Genomic DNA, 19,073 nt, shown 5'->3' with positions numbered 1-19,073 from the left:
CGTTTTAGTAAAGCACAGAGTTTGAGAGGTCAAACACAAGGTTCCTAGAGTGATTCTGGTCAGATAGGTATCAAACCTGCACTGAAAACATAACCTGGTGCTGTGGGTTATTTAAGGCATGCTTAAAGCATTATTATCTCATTTAATTATTTCATTTGCTTAACAAGCTCAAATATCTTTTAGAAACACACATTCCACAGATTCCATCTCGACTGGCAAGAACTTTTACGATGTTTAATGAGCCTTATCATCAACCGTGAACTTCTGTTACCTTAAATTCATATTCGGTAGTTTACAGGTTCCATTCTGTCAACCCAGGATTCTCATTAAGAACATACCCTTTGATATCACTTAAGTTACCACAGTTAGGCTTCTGCCACAGTGGCTGGATTTCCATGGTTCCTTCCACCTCTAACATCCCTGGTCTCTGTACCTGGCACTATTTTCTCCCTAATAAGCAAGTGAGCAACTTCAACATTATTTTAAACTTAATTTTCTCCTCTAACTAGTTGCTCAGACTTACCAGTTCTGCCTCCATGAAGTCTCTTGTGTCTGACCCCTCTTTCACATTCCTATTGCCTTGGATCAAATTCCCACCCTCTTTCACCTGAATGAGGGAGCAACCTCCTCCTGAGAGCCATGCCTCTCCTCTCCCTGCTGCTGCCAAGAACTATCCTTTAGAAAACACTGTCATTCTGATCAGTCCACTTGCTGCAAAGCGTTTAGTGGCTCTCCTGACTGTGGAATGAAAGCCCAGTTCCTCACCCACATAAGGCACTCCATATCATGCCCTGCAGTCTATCTTTCCAGCTCATTTCCTAGGACTATGTCGTCTCATTCGCCTGCAACGCTAAACATAGACTGGCTCACTCACAATGTGTGCACAGACCCCATCCATTTTTAACTCTGTGCTTTGGCTTATGTTGTTCCTTCTACTGTGAATACTTTTTTTCCACCTCCCTTCAAATATTGTCATGCAAGGCTGAGTTTAAAATGTAACTCCTTCCATAAAATCTTCCCAGATTTTCCTCATCTGGAAGCAACCCCACCCTCCCCAGTACTATCATACAGTATTCTCATACATGTTTGTTTGCCATGCTTTCTGTGATTCATGTGGGTGCCACAGCTACTCTGCTAGATAATAAGCCTGTCTCCTCTTGTGCCCTGACCTGGCATAGAGCCTCACACCCAACAGGTGATGGATAAGGGTACTGCTACAAAGAGCTCACCCAGTACACGCTCCCCCAGGCCTCCCAGCTCCATGTACGCGGTGTGGAAGGCCTCAGCTGTGCTCTTGTCCAGAGGCTGCTCCTGGCCATTGACCATGATGGTGCTGCACTTCTCTAAGATCCGCTCGGGGGCTCCTTTCATCACCAGGAGGAAGCGCTTGTCATTGGGGTCATCCGTCTTGTGTATGGAGAGCTGGGAGGGAAGGAACTTAGCACATTAGGTACAGCCTGCCATTGAATAATGACACTATCTTTACTAATAACGGCCTGAACTGGACAGATCTCTTAATTAGCAACATGACAAGAAGATTAAAGATATCTTCTCTCTCACTGGGCTACTCATATTTGACGTGAAAAAGGGTGTTCACTATAGGCATGTTCTATCCTTTTTTAATTTTGTGGTCAAATATTACACAGAGATCTAGACTTGGTCCCAACTCAGAGGGGTACCCTGAGTTTGAATCCACACTAAGTGGAGCTGGTCTTTCAAAAAGAAACTGGTTGCTTTAGGGACACCAGATGTGGCTGTTAGCCCATGAAGTCTCTGTCTTGAACCAGATCTCCTGGGAAGCCTGTGGGGGTCAGAGGACCTTGGCCACCTTATCTCACCTCCTGTTGCTACCTCCCTATTGTGAGCAGCAGCCTTTCAGACCAACGCTATTCTGAACTCAGGCAGGGGTGAGAGCAGCAGGAATTCCTGTGGCTCTTCGTCTCCAAATCAATCCAGTTTCACTGCCTGGACATGAAGGAAAATGGTAGGGGTGGAAGAAGTGGGCATTCTCACAGGCTTTCAGGAGAAGAGTTAAGTAGGTTCCACAATTTTAACATCAACATCCTCTCACCTACTAATTCTACTTCCAGATTCATCCTAATAAGATAATCAGAAAAAATCTGAAAAAACTTATAAATGATCATAAAATGGTGAAGTCTTATATAAGCTGTTATTGTAAAGCAGGTACTCTTCTAAGCCTCTGAAAGGAAATCCCGGAAGCTGGAGTGTTTGCTAGAGAATGAGTAAGTTACTAAAAAAAAAAAAAAAAAAAAAAAAAAATCTGCCATTTTGAGTCTATCCATTAATTCTAAACCAGTAGTTCTTAGCCTTCTGCATATCAGAGAGGAGCACAATAAAAAAAAAAAAAAAGTAGAGGGCAAATATGGTATTTTTTTAAATGGGCAAGTAAACATATTAAAAAAAGCAACTAACCAAAACCAAACACAAAGCCAAACTGAAACCTCACATCTATTACCACTATCATTTTTTCAAAGACATGGTATTTTAACATTTAAAAAGTAGGAATAATAGGGGTGCAAGAGTGGCTCATCCGGTTAAGCACTGACTCTTGATTTCAGCTCAGGTCATGATCTCATGGTTTGTGAGATGAAGCCCTGAGTAGGCTCTGTGCTGACAGCGTGGAACCTGCTTGGGATTCTCATTCTCTCTCTCTCTCTCTCTCTCTCTCTCTGTCTCTCTCTCTCTCTCTCTCTCTCTCTCTCTCTCTCTCTCTTTCCCTCCCCCACCCCCACTCACACATGCTCTCTCTCTCTCAAAATCAATAAACTTTGAAAAAAAAAGTAGGAATAATAAACAATTTTGTAGTGTGTACTGTTCTAAGTGCTTCACAGATTGACTCATTTAATTCTCAAAACCACCCTAAGGCTGTGGGTACTATAATTACCACCTTTTACAAGGGAGGAAACTGAGGTGCAGAGAGATTAACTGGCATGCGCAAGGTCATACCCTAATAGGTGGCTGAGCTGGGATTTGAATTCAGGCTGCTAGAGTCCTTGCCTTAATCAGGCAGCATATAAAGGATAATCTTTTAAATTAAATACATTCATCTTTATATAAAACTTTACAAAATATTGTCCTCATTTTCACCAGTTTGCCACAAACCATTGGAAATATTTTTATGGACCAGTCTCAGTTTGGGTAATTGCTTTTTTAAATCAATAAGACATAGACCTTCCACTTTATTTCCTTTGGTTGAATGATACCCCAGAGACCAAGGTCATGACATCTAAGACTCTTTGATTAGGGTTGAGTGTTGCTCATGTGTAAATATAACATAGCACTAACAGCACCCAAAGAGGTTCTTTGATCTCTTCTGCAAGAGCCCACATAGGACCTCCTTTCTACTTCCAACTCTGGGTAGCCCACTTTCTCCCTCAACATTTAGTACATGAGGCCTCACAGAACCTACTTTTTCTCATTTCTCACATCATTAGGAAAGGCTTTACTGGAGTAGATGGAACCCCAGTCAGATTCTGAGTCTGGTTCCTGATTAGAAGGTATTCAATCTACTCCTTAAGAGCATGAACTCCCTGGGTCTGTTTGAATCCTGGCTCTGGCCCTTACTAGCTGTGTGATAATGCTCTGTACCTCAGTTTCCTCATTCCCTACCTTATAGAGTGTGTGATTCAATGTATGTAGAAATTAGCATATAATACCTATCATTACTATTGTTATTTTAGGATTGTTACTCATTCTATTTTCACTTATGTTTTGAATAAGAGATCTAACTTCCTGGCTTTAGTATTTTACTTCATACATTTTTTAGTTGTCTATTTGGCTAACTAAATTCTTCATTGGCTTGTTATTCACAAAGACGTTTGCAACACAGTTATTTCCCAATCCTAAATGCCATCCGAACAAAATGTGTGGGTAAATACCAGAAACGTTTACACAGACATGGTTATCTTATTTATATACTTTCCTGTTATGCAAAGACCAAGTCATGACGCCCTGCTCTCAGCTTTGGAGTCTATGGGAAGTCCCACTTGCAGCAGTAACTGGGTTACAAATTGCCATTTGTCCCCCCATGAGAAGGATAGAGCTCGTGGGTTCTTAGCCAGCCTGGATGAGGGAAGACAGCTAGCAAAGGATGGCCATTTTCTTCCTGAGCAATGGGTAGAAAGGAGATCCCTGTCAACTGCATATGGGGCAGAACTAGAAAGCAACGTGGCTGGTAATAGTCATCTGAGAAGACTGTTCATTGGTTTTCACAAAAGGCAAGGCTTATTCACATGGACTGAACTAAACTGTTCTGCCTTTGTGTTGTGGTAGAAAAAACATGGCCTTGGGAGTTGAAGAGATGTGTGAAAAGTGGTTGTGCCACTCAAATGCTTGGGTAACTCTGCTAGGATTGACATTTTTTTTTCTTTTTTCTTTTCTTTCCTTTTTCCATTTCTTTCTCCTTTCTTTCTTTCTTTCTTTCTTTCTTTCTTTCTTTCTTTCTTTTTCTTTCTTTCTTTCTTTCTTTCTTTCTTTCTTTCTTTCTTTCATCAATATTTTCTAAGGGTCTGTTTCCTCACCTAGAAATTGAGATTAATTAGCCCTACCTCAGGTTTATTGTGAGGATTAACTGAGAGAATGTATGTAAAGTGTTGGACATAAATGAAGGGCACAGTAAATTTTACTTCTCCCCACTCCCTCACCTTTCATTTATCCTTTGGGATAAGGCTTTTGCCCCTCACTTGTGCAAATGTTACCCGGAGGGGGTGGGGGTAGGGCTGGGAGTGAAGTGGTTGTGTGTGTGTGTGTGTGTGTGTGTGTGTGTGTGTGTGTGTGTGTATAACATAGATCATTCACAGGAACAGCCGGCACCTGACAAGATCTCTACTTTTCTTTCTTCTCTATCTACTTCCAGCAAAGGAAAGAGGCCAGCAAGGGAAACCTATTCTGGGCTTATTAGATGCCCAGGCCCTGCATCCCTGAGGACTATTTCTGAAGTCAAATATCATTCAAAATATACACTAACCAAAGGATACTTACAGCTAGAAATGCCGTCTAGTGATGGCAAAGATTCGGTTGTGAGGAAAAACTCACCTGAAATTTATTGGTTGAATTAAACGGGATTTCAGCTACTTTGTGGTTTCTTTTTCTAATTTCCATCACATCACCCAAAATGACCTCTGAGAACTTCAAAAGAGCAGTTTCTGAGGCATCTCCAACGACAACTCTCTGAGAATCAAGAGATAACAAATATTTGCAGCACATAATCTGGTTCTTTTGTGATCATATTTAATGAGCCAGCATAGAGCCTAGTTAAGCTTACCATCTAACAAATGATTACACCACAATTAGCCACTGACTGAAGCATGGTAAAAGTGTTAAACTGAATGGTGCTGCCTACTGGCATTAGGCAAGTTCAAAACAGAGCTCTGAGAGAGCTGGAGGGTCTCATGAAAAAAGCAGATATGAACTAGTTTTGAAAGACGGATGGATTACCAAGAGATAAAGGTGCAAAAGAAAGCCTTCTGGAAACCAGAATGTCATGAAAGAAGGCATGAAATGGAAGAGTTTGGTATATATTCTGGACATACAGGTGGATATGGCAGTCAAGGTCTAAAACTTGAGAAGTCAAAAACAGAGATGCACAGAAAGTTTTTGAGCAAAGTTAGGTGAAGCAGTTCATCTAATGAAGTCTTTAAGGAAAATTAGTGGCACGGAAGAAAGACTTGAGGAAGGGACAAACTGGAATCATGGAAGCTAATTAAGAGGTTGGTATAATTAATTAGATATAAGGTACTAGTGATAATATAAATATAAAATTATAGATATTTTTGAAGCAAGAATAATAGGACTTGGTGATTCATTAGATATTAGGAATGAAGAAAATTAAAGACGACTTCCAAAAGGTTTGGCTTGAATGACAAGTAAAATGGTTATGTCATAGAAAAAGTAGGCAAATTTTGGACAAGAGAGTGATTTAGAGCCAGGTTGGGCACATGTGGAAGGTGAGAAGTATAATTTGTTGAGAGTCTAACATGGCAAAACTTCTGAGTGGGAACACAAAACTAACTGAAGATCCATGGAGTTTGGGTGAGAAATCAGAATTGGAGATGAGGATTTGAAAGATATGGGCAGAGAAGTGATTGGCCCAGAAGAGAATTGATGAGCTGTCTGATAGAGAAAGAAAGCCAATCAAATAAAAAGTATAAGAAAGAGCAAGAGTCAATGAAGGAAACAGATGGCAAACAGAAAAGCCAGGAGAACTCACTGAGAGGGAGAAGCAGAAGGGGAGAGGAGAGAGGAGGAAGGGAAGGAAGGAGGGGGAGGGAGAAGTTTGTTTTTGTTTATTCCAACATTCCAGGACCCCTTAGAACCCCATCTTCTGCCAAGAGGAATACGTTCTAAGGTCAATCCTTCTATTTTCATCCAATTATATTTTAAACTTCAGCGAATGGATTTAAGTAATAAAGTGAATGGCATTTATGTAATAAAGAAACTTTAATTATATCTACTTTAAGGAAAGTACCTTAAAGGCACATCCATTTTCAGGAATGAGACAGAATTTTCAAAAGACCAAATCAATGTTCTGAGGACTTTTAGACATCTCTGTGATTTCTGAAAGCTACTTAGAGTGAAGAAAATTTTCTGCGGGTCTTGTGAGTCAGACTTGTTCTTACTGGTACAAACTTTACATAGTTGGAGAGATTTAATTCAAGCACCAAATCAGAATGGAGAAAGTGACTTCAAACTGGCTGTGATTTAAGACTGAGTGATGCTGAAACTTTACCTTCATGATGGGGACACTTTCCTGTCCCGGTCTGAACTCAGCTCTGTTGCACAATGTTATTATCTTTGATAAGGAGGCCCAAGTTCCAGAGCTTTGATCAAAGACTTGGTCTGGAAAACAGAACAGTGGATCCTGGGGGTGGTAGGCCTAATACCCATACTATTCAAACAATTCTCTGAGACTGCAACCACATTCTGCTCGGCCTCCTCTACTCAAGTCCACAACTTCAGGCCCCACTGAATGTTCCAGAAGACTTACTTGAATGGTCTTCACTGGTGTCAGCTATGAAGATCTGATTGTCGAACCACAGATGGGCCACGGTCATCCTGTTCTGGGTCAGAGTCCCAGTCTTGTCTGAGCAAATGATGGAGGTGGAGCCAAGGGTCTCCACTGCCTCCAGGTTCTTCACCAGGCAGTTCTTCTTGGCCATCCGTTTAGCTGTCAGTGATAGAGTCACCTAGACCGGGGAGGGAGAGAGAGAGAGAGACAGAGGGAGAGAGACCGATAGAGACAGAGAGAAAGAGAGAGAGAAGCTTTGAGAAAAATTATCATTTTGAACTTGGGCTCCAGAACATAGAAGCAGCTGGAGCTGAACTGATTGCAGAACAGAGGTATAGTTACAGATGCAGCAAAGCTGACCCAGTGCCTCATAAACCACATAAAGACCTATATGCCACAATCCTTTTATTAAACTTAGGAGGTAAGTAATATGCCTAAGTTCCTCAGTTGTAGAAATTGCCAAGGATATTTTTTTTCTTTTTAAGAAATATGAAAACGTAGAGAAGGCATCAGGCTTCCTGAAAATCTGTGGTGGTAGTTTGAGTTTGTCTTATCTAGATCTTAAGGAGGAAGATAATATGTGCAATTTGCAGATAGATCTCCTGAAAATGAAAACATAACGTTTTCTAGGACAGTGCGTTTGAATATTAACAATATCACAATTACTTTTGTCTACGAAACAGTCTATTCAGAATGTCCCATGGTATCCCTGACAGGGAGGGAGTGTGGCTCTGAAGATGGAGGAGACTCACAGTGTACGGTGGGTGCTCACCCAGCACAGCAGAATGCTAAGGGTTACCAGGGTCAGGGTATAGGCCACCTAGCAGCATGGACTCACAGTGACAGTGGCCAGGAGACCCTCAGGCACATTGGCCACAATGATGCCAATGAGGAAGATGATGGAGTCCAGGACATGATACTTCAGGGACACTGCGATGATGAAGAAAAGGATGCCGATGGAGATGGCCACTCCTCCCACAATATGAACAAAGTGCTCAATCTCAATGGCAATGGGTGTCTTCTCATTTCCAACTCCTGAAGCCAGAGAGGCAATCTGACCAATGATGGTGCGGTCGCCTGTGTTGATGACCATGCCAGTCGCTGTGCCTACAGGTGAAGTAGACATTTTAGTCCAGGAGTCCTCAGCTACAAGGGGACCGCAGCCCATTTACAGTCCTCTCTTTGCTGGCTTACACGATCAATTAGCACATGACATTACAAAGTTCTCTGGGCTTTTCAGTTCCATGTTTTCTCTTGGAAAGGCTTTGTAGCAAGAGGTGGTAAAGAGATAAGAACATAAAACCTAAGGGGGAGAAGGGGGATGGGTGGGGCATGTGGTCCTGAGAGACAGCTGGACTTACCTTCCAGACAAGTTGTAGAATAGAAGCCGATGTTCTTTGTTTCCAGGGCATTGTCATGGGTAAACTCAGAGGAGCGGGCTTGGGGCTCCGATTCCCCAGTGAGAGATGAATTATCTACCTAGAAGAAATTTTGAAAAAAGTTGAAGACTAGGCATCTTGTTCCTGTCACAGTTACACTGAGACCTGGAAAGACAAAATAATGGCAACTAGTTACGAGCGTGATCTTTGGGGTTCCCTGTGATGCTTACCTTACAGCCCTGAACAGACAACAACCTGATGTCTGCAGGGATCCGGTCTCCTCCTTTAATCTCCACTATGTCTCCCACCACTAGTTGCTCTGCAGGGATGGTCTTCTTCTCGGAATCTCGAATGACAAGAGCTTGCTGCAAAGGAAAACAGTGGCAGACTACTCATCCTGGAATGATGCCAGTGCTCCTCCATCTGCACCTTCCCACGTCTTGGGAATGCAGGCCATGGAAGCCACAGCTCTCGGAAGCCAAAGACTTGTACCTAGGAACTGAACATACTAAGATCTCTTGTTTCTTGAGGAGGAACTCTTAGAGAGTTCTTGGAACCAGAATATGCTGTTGTGGGCAGATATAACAAACTGACAGCCCTGGGCATGACAGTAAGAGGGACAATTAACGTTGAGTGATCTTGGATGGGATGTGCAGGGAGAGCCCTGAAGCCTGAGCCAAAGGGTTTAGTAATCTTGCTCAGATCAGGAAAACTTTAATGGAGTGGGAGGCAGATCTCCCACTTCTTAGCACAGATGATCCCATCCAGAACCCTCTCCAGCTGGCAGCTCCATGGGCCAGGGGCAGCATGGTTTTCCTACTGTGCTGACAGTGGTGTGTGGTCTCCCTAGAGGACACCGAACACGGGACCCTGTGGGAAGACAGCAGCAGCAGGCCTCCCTCACCAAGAGCAATTTGGGACCATGTGCAGAGAGGCTCCAAAATGGGTGCAAAAATGGTCACAGATGAAGAATTGCAGGTTGACCTCCTTGGCTACCAGGGAATGCTCCTGAACTTCTACAGCTCACTCTTGGAAGCCCCTGAATTACTTTTGTTTGAACAGTCCACCAAAGCTCATGAGCAGTAATAGAAGATGTTGTGTGATGATTGATGCTTCTGTGCTTTGTTCTCGACTAAGCATTTTCCTGTGTCCTACTTCCCTGATCATCTCAAAACTCTGTGCAGAAGTGGGGCTTCAGAGGGACTGCCTAAGACTTAGACAGCAAATGGTGGAGCACAGACTCTCTCAGAGGCCCCACTCTCCTCCTCATCTGGTGCTTCCTCATCTGAAGTCATGTGGAGACCAGAGAGGGATGGCTGCTACCCACCTGTGGGATCATCTTATTGAAGGTGGCCATGATGTTGGTGCTTTTTGCTTCTTGGTAGTAAGCGAAGATCCCCGTTAAAATAACAACCAAGGCAAGCACGCAGCCCAAGTACGCCTGAGTAAGGAGGAGAAGCATCGATCAGAAGAACAGGCATCAGGAGTGAGTCAGGTCCTAGGGATAGAGTTCTCCATGGGAAGGCAAGAGACATGGCAGTGGTATTCTGGTGTCATTTACAGGCCACAAAATGTATCCATTTAATGTGCATAATTCAGCAATTGTTAATGAATTTACAGTTTTGCAACAATCACCACAATACAGTTTTAGAACATTTTCATCGCCCCAATAAGATCCCTAGTATCCAGTTGCAGTCATTTCCCACTCCCACCCCCCAACCCTGGCAACCACTGATCTGCTTTCTGTCTCTAGGATGCACCCATTCTAGACATTTCATATCAACAGAATCATACAGTGTGTGGCCTTTCGCATCTGGCTTCTTTCTCTTAGCATCATGTTGGCCAATTCAGTTTTTTGGTTTTGGTACTCAGTTATCAGCAGGCATAGATGCTTCCCATGTTAAAGGGAGACAATTAGCTCTGAGGTGAGAGAACCCCAAAATATTTCATATGGATACAGATATTTTTTCCCTTAGGAACTTAGAGTGCCCCTCTTTCTCTCTTTAAAATTCACGCCTCATGCTGCCCCTGAGACATCAGAAAGTTAGCTACAATTTCTATTTTATAGCTGGTAAAATTCTTGATTTTCCCAAACCCGCACAGTGAGTGATCAGTGTAGACTCCTGATTCCAGCTCTGCCCACCAAAGGCCTTATTTTATGATTGTTTTCCCATTACTAGTTTAGCAAACCCTAGAAAGAGGCCCCCTTACGTTGTCTAGGGATGAGGACTTATTCATGGAGTACTGGATCCCATAAGCAATCCAGCACAGGATGGCTCCTATCCACAGAAGGATGGAGAACCCTCCCACCATCTGCTTGAGAAACTTGATGATCTCCGGTGTTTCCTTGGGAGGAGTGAGGGCATTGGGACCATTCTGAGCCAGGAGCTCAGCAGCTTGGGTGCTAGAAAGACCCTGAGAAAGCCAAGCAAAAACAAATAGGAATTAGACATTTCTCTTCTCTGAGGTTGGACATCATTTTTTTCTGCAGGTTGTGGGTAGCAGTTAACCATGCGCAAGGAGGACCCGGGAAAAGTAGATGATGCCTCCTCTCCCCCAACCCTCACCTTTTTAAAAAGAATATTTAATATTAGTGCTATCAGCCAAGCGATGTACTCCATATATTTGCTCATATACTCTTCCAAATAACTCTCTGAAGAAGGTACATTATCCTCATTTTACAGATGTAGAATTTGAGGCATATGGAGGTTAAATCATCCAGCTAGTACACGGTACTACCAGATTGAACCAGGCAACCTGGCTTCAGAGACATTGTACTACACTCTAGATAGGAGTAACTTGCCTAAGGAGGATTTGAAATATAAAAGCTAATCACCAGGGTTAAGGGCAATGTAGTAATTATCCAGAAAATATTCTCTATTGGGCTAATTTTTCATCCTTAAGTCTGGTGTCTTTCTGCTTTTCTATATATCCACCCCAAGTTCTAAGTTCTTGCTCATCTTAAGTGTTATAAATCCTACCAACCCCTGAGGCCCACATCAGCAGTCACTTCTTGCCAGAAGCCTTTCCTGGTAAGCGTGCCATCCACAGGTGCACACAGGCCCCTCCAACACCTTGAAATCATGTATTGTGATTCATAAGGCTTTTTTTCCCCCCACAAACTATCCTTTGTGGAGAAAGTCTTGTCATTACTTTTTCTCCCTAATATGTTGTAAGCTACTTAAAGGATAGTTTAAAGACTACCCTTATTCATTTTTGTGTCTTTTATAGGGTGTACTGCTTCTTCTGTAATAGAGGCTCATGTATTTGCTGAATAACTAGATTTGGAGCCACCAACTTATAGTATAGTTCAAATAAAATTTACCACCTTCTCCTTCTTATGGCCTTCTCTAATCTCTCGGCCCCCAGCTCCCTGCCATGGCCCTGTCCACCACTTGACCAAATCTCCTCCTCCTCCTGCTTCTCTACCTTGGTAACTGGGATCAGGGATCTGTTAAAAAACTCCAGCAAAGCAAAGTTCTACGAGTTATTTCTTTGAAATGTCTCTTGAATCTGCCCCCTTCCTTTCCCATCTTACTGCTACTGCCCTGTTATGGTTCCTCATTTTGTATTCCTGAGTGATTGTCTCATTCTACTAGACCCTTCCATCTCCCACTTAAAAAAAAATATCTATCTACCTACCTACTGATACCTATATATATCTCCCACCAGAATTGCTTGTCTGTTTCTCTCTCTCTTCTACCAGAATCTACCTATCTATATCTATCTATATCTTCTACTATCTTCTACCAGAATTGCTTTTTGAAAACCAATCTTACTCAAATCACTTCCCTGTTTAGAAATTGTGAGTAAGTACAACTAATATAGTCCTTATTCCTTAGTTTAATATGGAAGTGTTTGATAGTTTCACCCAAATTACCACTCCCCAGCCTTATTTTTTATCCCTCTTCTCCCCTTTCCACACACATTAGCTCCCAGAAACCCCAGACTGATTTCCAAACATACCCTGTCCTCTCCAGCCTCCTGAGTACTCTGCTAACTTGAACCTGAATCCTCCTATATCCTGATTTACGCACTGCTCCATCCAGGGAGCCTGGTTCCTCTGGTCAGAATGGGTCACTCAGCACACTGTTTAAACTTATCTTTGCCATCTAAGTGGAACAGACTGGATGTTATGATACTCCCCTATATATCTGCATCCCTTGCTGGACTGCTAACTCCTTGAGACCAGGGATCACCTGTCCCTCTGCCCCTCTCACTGCTCATCCTGTGCGGTGCACATAGCTCTTTTTGTTGCTTTCAACAGATGTTTCCAAATCTCCTGATGTCAAGACACCAAAACTTTTGAAATTTAATTTGAATTTGAAGCAGTCCTTCTGTGATGGGGGAATTTGCTAGATGCCTTGGAGCACACCAGTGTGTGCTCTTCTCAGAGGAAGAGGCAGACAAGCAGGGTTCTAAGACTGTCACTCTGGATGCTTGCTTTTTGACACTGGTTTTCCCCACTCTTTGATAAGACCATTATACTTCCTGGACATGGAGGTTAAAAGTAATCTCTGCCTCTGACCACGACCATAAAGACGTGTCTGAGTCTTCCTGGGGATACCACAGCTTTCCTGCAGTTATAACCAAAAGATTGTTTACAGCCAGGCATCCAGCTCAGCTGAGGGGCTTGACTTGGGGCGTGGTTCAGCCCCGCCAGCTCTTCAGGTTAACCAGCCCCCTCTCACATGCTGGGTATGTAGGTGAATGGCATTCTCAAAGTTGCTGCTTCATCCTAAAGATGCCATCCACTTTTCCACACACCCTAAGCACACAGCTTTGTACAGTCCTTTGTATAGTTCCGTCCCAGTCTTCCTGATCCCCAGTCCCCTGATGACTTACTGTAATGATGTTTGTACCATATTTCTTTTCCAACTCCTTAATGCTGAGTTTGTGGTCATCCTGAAGTCCGTGAAAAGAAGAAGAGAGTGCATTAGATAATTCCAAAAGACACAAATGCTAAACTAAGTTTAGACCAGCCCCTGAAAACTGAGAGTAGCACTGAGGATAGAAGGGGGGTGGGGGGCAGGAGTGAGGGAGAAAAGGAAAAAACCCTCTGTGCCAGGTGGTTATTGCCGTGAGGGAAGAGAGAGTCTCGCTGCAAGAAAGACTTGCTCTTCTGATTCACTGGCCAGGGGATTTTCTGGCCATCCCTTGAGTTCAGGCTTAATTTGCCATTTACCACATAATAACTGTCTTTAGTTTTTATGAACAAAGCAATGCATTTCACCTCAATCTGTTCTCCACCACATGCAAATTCTAGCATACCTCTCTGTTGTCCAGATACTAGTGATCTGGATACTTAGTTCAGACCTGAGTTCTGGGATTAGTTGAGGATGATGAGCTATACCTAACCAGACCCATCTGATATATTCTCACAACTTATTACCCATGCAGCCCTCTTTGGGCAGGTAGTCTCTGGTAGGAAGAGGCAAGACTTTCCTTAATCAAATACTTGAGACTCGGGGAGTTCACTTGTTAGAGAAGTCCTGAGACTTACAATCTGCCAAATAAATACCAGTATGGTCCACACTTGCTAATTTTGTTATAGTATCATCAGACTAAAGCAGAGTTTCTCAACCTTGGCGTTACGGACATTTGAGCCAATAACTCTTTGTTGCGGAGGGGTGGGGGGGCTTCCACCTGCTATATGCCACCTATTAGCAACCTCCGTGGAGTTGTGATTACCAAAAATGTCTCCAGACCTTACTAAATGTCCCCTGGGGAGCAAATTCCTCCTCTCCCTTCCCTTGAGACCCACTGGGCTACAGGATTAGAAACCTCTTCCTGTCTTGGAAAACCCAGGGTTAAGTAACTCTCCTGCACCCTACCTAGAAAATCTAGCACTCAGGATTCTTTTTTTTTTAATATGAAATTTATTGTCAAATTGGTTTCCATACAACACCCAGTGCTCATCCCAACAGGTGCCCTCGTCAATGCCCATTATCTACTTCATTCTCAGTATTTAAGAGTCTCTTATAGTTTGCCTCCTTCCCTCTCTGTAACTTTTCTTTCCCCCTTCTCCCCCCACCTGGTCTTCTGTTAAGTTTCTCAGGATCCGCATATGAGTGAAAACATATGGTATCTTTCTTTCTCTGACTGACTTATTTCACTTAGCATAACAGTGTCCAGTTCCATCTACGTTGCTACAAAAGCCCAGATTTCATTCTTTCTCATTGCCAAGTAATATTCCATTGTATGTATAAGCCACAACTTCTTTATCCATTCGTCAGTTGATGGACATTTAGGCGCTTTCCATAATTTGGCTATTGATGAAAGTGCTGCTATAAACATTGGAGTACATGTGCCCCTATGCATCAGCACTCCTGTATGCCTTGGGTAAATTCCTAGCAGCAGCACTCAGGATTCTTTAAGCTCTGATCATCTGAAACAAAGATTTATACTGTGATGGGTAAAAGAACCATCTCTTTTCTTAAGTACATGCAAAAAAGTGACATGTTGTGTAAGAGATTAGATTTTCCAATTACAACATTTTTTTGCCCTTTCCTCAGCCAGATTCTGCTTTACTCATTCAGTCATTGTACTAATATTAATAATTGAAAGATATTGCTGGGGATTCAAAGGATTAAGACACAGTTCTGTGCACAGTGTGCTAAGTTCTGGGCAGACAGAGGTAACAGGTGATTACAGCCATTGTTCACATGGATGGAACTCAGACTTTAAGGAGCCTATATATAGTGTGAGGCAGAATACCTTTCCTCTTCCTTTATCCCTGACTTTGTGGATGAGAGCATGGGGGAGGGGGAGGAGGAGGAGTGGGTGCCTCTGGCGCACCCTGCTGGCCGGCACTAGAATAGCTCAGGGCATCATCCTGTGGCTCAGGCTTGGGTCCTAAATCAGCCTGTTTATTCAGAAGCCAGGGATACTTTAGTTCTTGTCAAAGTTCCAATGTGCCAGAGGGCATCCAAGTATGCTGTCACAAATGAAATTATAGGATTCTTGTGAGAATGTTGGGAAAGAAAGATGTTCCTCTCTCAGCAGGGAAGCAGGGGAACACCGGCTAACACCATAAAAATTATTTTCCTATATTATACATCTTCACAAAATGCTCAAAAAAGGGAGATTATCTTCATAGTAAACAGGCATAATGGATATACATTCATGTTGTAAGTAGCAATTTCAAGGAAGACTAGATTTGCCTTCAATCCTAAATGCTAGAGATACATAGGAAATAAGAATGGCTATCTATCGTCTGGTGCTGTGCTAAGCCTTTCTCCTCCTTTACTTCATTTAACCCTCTAATGACTTCAACAGGTAGGCACCATTTTTAATTCCTGTTTTTCAAAATAGCAAATGAATGTCAATCAAACTGGGATCTGAATTTGGGTCAGTCCAGTTTCAGGGCTGTGTTCTTAACTATCAGAACATACATGGACAAATACCTAGTGGTGTGCTGCTGAATGTTTAACGAGCCTGCCAGGAAAAATAAACTAAAAGCTCTGATTTATAGCATTCACTGATTTCTCACCATAGCCAAATTTCAAGCTGCTAACCCAATGTCAACCAACTTGCCAAATTCCTGAATATTTAACAATTGGTTCGCTAGCCCACATGAACTTGCACCACTACTATCTGCTCCAACAATAACAGAATTTTAAAGTCTGCAGTGAACTGCAGGGGCAATCTAGCAAATTTCGGGCTTGGTGTGGAAGTTTCCGCCTTGACGTTCCTAAGATGTAACCTGTCACATTTCAGTTCTGAGGCAGGTCTTTCCCATGGTGGCCAGCTTTCATAATTCCAAAGTTCCTCCTTAACAGGAAGGAATACGAGGCTTCCATAAATCACAAAATGACTAATTATAAATTACACTTTAAACTACAAATTGCATCAGTTACACAATATTCTTACTTTTTTCTCACTTTTCCCCCTCACTCCTGCAAATTGCTTATTTCCCACTTTCCACAAAGAAAATGCAGCTTCACTGAAGCTAGGTGGTTTGCTCCCAGTTATCAATCAGTGAAGTGGAACTTAATTGAGCCTAAGGTTCTCTGAATCCAAGCCCAATATTCTTACCAGTGAAATTATTCTTTCTCATGGGGCATACATAGCCAGAAACCTAGCAAGGTTTCGTGGTTTTGGTTTTTCTCCTGCATGGGTCCAGCTCCAACAGTTTTACCTTACCAGCTGAAAACTGGCAATCGGTCACCTATGTCTCAATGAAACAGCCAGGAAGGAAAGAGGTCTGGGCTGTGCCTGTGGGGACTGGAATCAGAGGCTCTTCCCTCAGAGTGCCTACAACCAGAATACAGGAATCCCGCACAGGACCTACCCCTGGGTAGATATTATCACGCCATTTATTTTAAACAAGGAAACAAATCTCATGGCGGAGCGGGGAGGGAGATTTTCAAATCGTCGAGACTGATCTTTCTTTTAAGAGGCAGGTTATAGGGGCAAGTTCTCAGGAGGAAGGGCAGTACTCGGTGGACCAATTTGGCTTAAGGACCAAATCAACTGACCAGATCCAGTTCTTTCTTAAGCTCCTCTTTCTGGTGATTCTTTTTGGGTTCAAAGCAGTTCTTCAGGCCTCTGTACTTCTCCTTGCCATCCCCCTTGTCTGTTTGGTCAATGTCTTTCGTTCCACTGAGCTCCACAGAGTAAATTTCTAGTGTTTTCTGAAAGGAAAGCAGAGGTGCAGTATTGGTCCAAGATGGGTTTTCTGAAGAGGCGTCAAGCTCTTCTCCCTGTGGGTCGGGGACCGGCAGGGAAGGGAGCCTCCCTCGCACCTTTCATTCTCTCCTCTGGCGAGATTGTGGAGAGGTTCTCTCTCCCCTCCCCCACCTTCAAATAGCGACTCCTGGACCCCTTTCTTTTCCTCTCCTCCAGTGTAGAGGGAAGGCTAGGCCACACAGCCCTGCCAGCATCTCCTCAGGGTACCCCTCTTGGGGGTGGGGAAGGTGGGAAGTTACTTCCTCCAGCTGGAGACATGACCCCTCCAAGAAGCCCCAGGGGCGCCCTAGTATCTTGCTCCCCACAGGACACACCGGCCGTCAGTCCCCGCTTCTCGGGTGCGGCGTGCCCACTGAGCTCAAGAACCTCCGTCGCGGGCAGGGCGGTCTTAACCCCCCGCCCCGCTCCACCTTCCGAATCGGAGCCGGCCTGGGACCCCTGGGGCCCCTTCCCCCGAGGTTTGGATTTGGGTCTTCACCCCAGCTAGCCGCAGGAGGGGAGAGGGGCCGCGCAGAGGCCAGAAGGAAGGCAGAATAAAGACGACCCGCCCTCCCTCTTTCTCCTCGCCTTCCACCCGTCCGCACTGGTCTCGGGCGGACGCCGGGGGCCGCACGCACCTTGACCATGGCGCCGCTAGTGGCGCCGCCTGCGGGCGGGCGCGGGGTCTGGGGTCTGGGCTCTGGCAGCGGCGGCGGCGCGCGCAGCGCGGGGGGTCCCGTCGGGCGGCGCGCGCAGGGCTGGGGTCCCGTCGGGCTCTGGCGGCAGCGGCGCGGTCCCGAGGCGCACCTCCCGCGGCCGAGCGCCAGCCGCTGCCGCCGGGAGGCGGTGCCCGCCTTAAATGCCGCCCGCCCCGCCCCCGCGCCAGCCTCGGGACGCCCCGGGAGGCGGGAAAGCCGCAGGCGCGGGCCCCGGCGCGGAAAACCACGACGGGACCTCTATCTCGGGAGCCGGGCGCGGTGCGGGCCCTGGCCCGGTGCGCGGGGTCCTGAAGGGCAGCGCCGTCGGCCCAACGCGGCCCGCCGCCGAGCGAGCTCCGGACGCTCACGAGGCCTCGTCCAAGCTGGGGTGGAAACCCTCACCCGCTTTGCTTTTAAAATTTGCTTACCAACGAAGGAATTGGCAAAAGTTTGTAAGCAGACGGGGGAATTGCAGTTCCTGGCGGCAACTGCTCTCGAAGGTCTGGCCATAGGAGGCGACTTATTACCGGAGAGTGGATTTCCACAGGCGGATGTGGCTGTCAGGGTGAATTTGGGAATAACCGAGAGAGCTGTGAGGCGTAGCTGAATGACTTCGGGGATCCGGGTAAGAAGTTGGAGTTCTGAAACAATGTGGAGGCAGGAAGTGGAGAGGAGAGATGGGAGGAAGCCGCGCAGCCCGGAGACTCCGGGACTTGGCTGTGCCCCGTGGACAGAACTGAAGCTGCGGGCTGAGGCCGGACAAACACCCCCACCCCCTAACTGGCACAGACGTCTCCCCCTTCCGCCAATGCTACACACGCAAGTCCCTTCCTTGCCGCCTGCCTTCCTCCCCAACCCCCTTCCTTTCTTATTTTCTTTCCAAAATGGCAGACTTTGAAGTCCGACGCCCTCCCCCAACACACCCCTGTGGAGCTGGGCAACACCAATGACTCACTCCTTAACTAAATGGTAAGGGACAGGAAAATCCCGGGTGACACCTGGTTCGCACATACACATTTCGGGTTCTTTCAAGTTGGAGGGGATATTAAATTCTAGTCCAAACTCAAGCAACAGTGGCGCCCTGGAGTAAGTCTGTATGGTGTCCCTCTTTCCTTCTCTCATGGAGAAGGTTCTTCAAAGGAAAAATTTGAAGACAGGGCTAAGGAGAAGCAAAATTTTCGTGCAGCTGACATTACCACTGTTTGCTGGGAATGCAAGAAAAGGGACTTTGCGGGCCCAAGTGGCTGCTGGCTCACCATCACCTCTTCCAGCCCCTGCTCTACCTTCTTGGACAGATAC

General features: G+C 44.9%; 1 protein-coding gene across 1 annotated transcript in view; it reads right to left on the bottom strand.

The window, feature by feature from the left end:
- ATP12A (ATPase H+/K+ transporting non-gastric alpha2 subunit) overlaps positions 1–18,004 on the bottom strand; it is a 28,771-nt gene extending 10,767 nt beyond the window's left edge. Inside the window, exons 1-12 of the mRNA XM_045037131.1 lie at positions 17,715–18,004; positions 16,887–17,042; positions 13,252–13,311; positions 10,618–10,821; positions 9,734–9,847; positions 8,637–8,771; positions 8,389–8,506; positions 7,866–8,134; positions 7,007–7,205; positions 6,749–6,858; positions 5,056–5,190; positions 1,230–1,422 (exon numbers count right to left, since the gene is read on the bottom strand). Of these exons, the coding sequence (XP_044893066.1) occupies positions 1,230–1,422; positions 5,056–5,190; positions 6,749–6,858; positions 7,007–7,205; positions 7,866–8,134; positions 8,389–8,506; positions 8,637–8,771; positions 9,734–9,847; positions 10,618–10,821; positions 13,252–13,311; positions 16,887–17,042; positions 17,715–17,723 (1,702 nt within the window). The 5' untranslated portion in view covers positions 17,724–18,004. The remainder of the gene's footprint in view (positions 1–1,229; positions 1,423–5,055; positions 5,191–6,748; positions 6,859–7,006; positions 7,206–7,865; positions 8,135–8,388; positions 8,507–8,636; positions 8,772–9,733; positions 9,848–10,617; positions 10,822–13,251; positions 13,312–16,886; positions 17,043–17,714) is intronic.
- Positions 18,005–19,073: the final 1,069 nt, after the last annotated feature.

The sequence above is a fragment of the Felis catus genome, chromosome A1 (assembly GCF_018350175.1).
Source record: "Felis catus isolate Fca126 chromosome A1, F.catus_Fca126_mat1.0, whole genome shotgun sequence".
NCBI classification, from domain to species: Eukaryota; Metazoa; Chordata; class Mammalia; order Carnivora; family Felidae; genus Felis; species Felis catus.
Note: the sequence above shows the minus strand (reverse complement) of the source record. Positions and strands in the feature narration are given on the sequence as shown.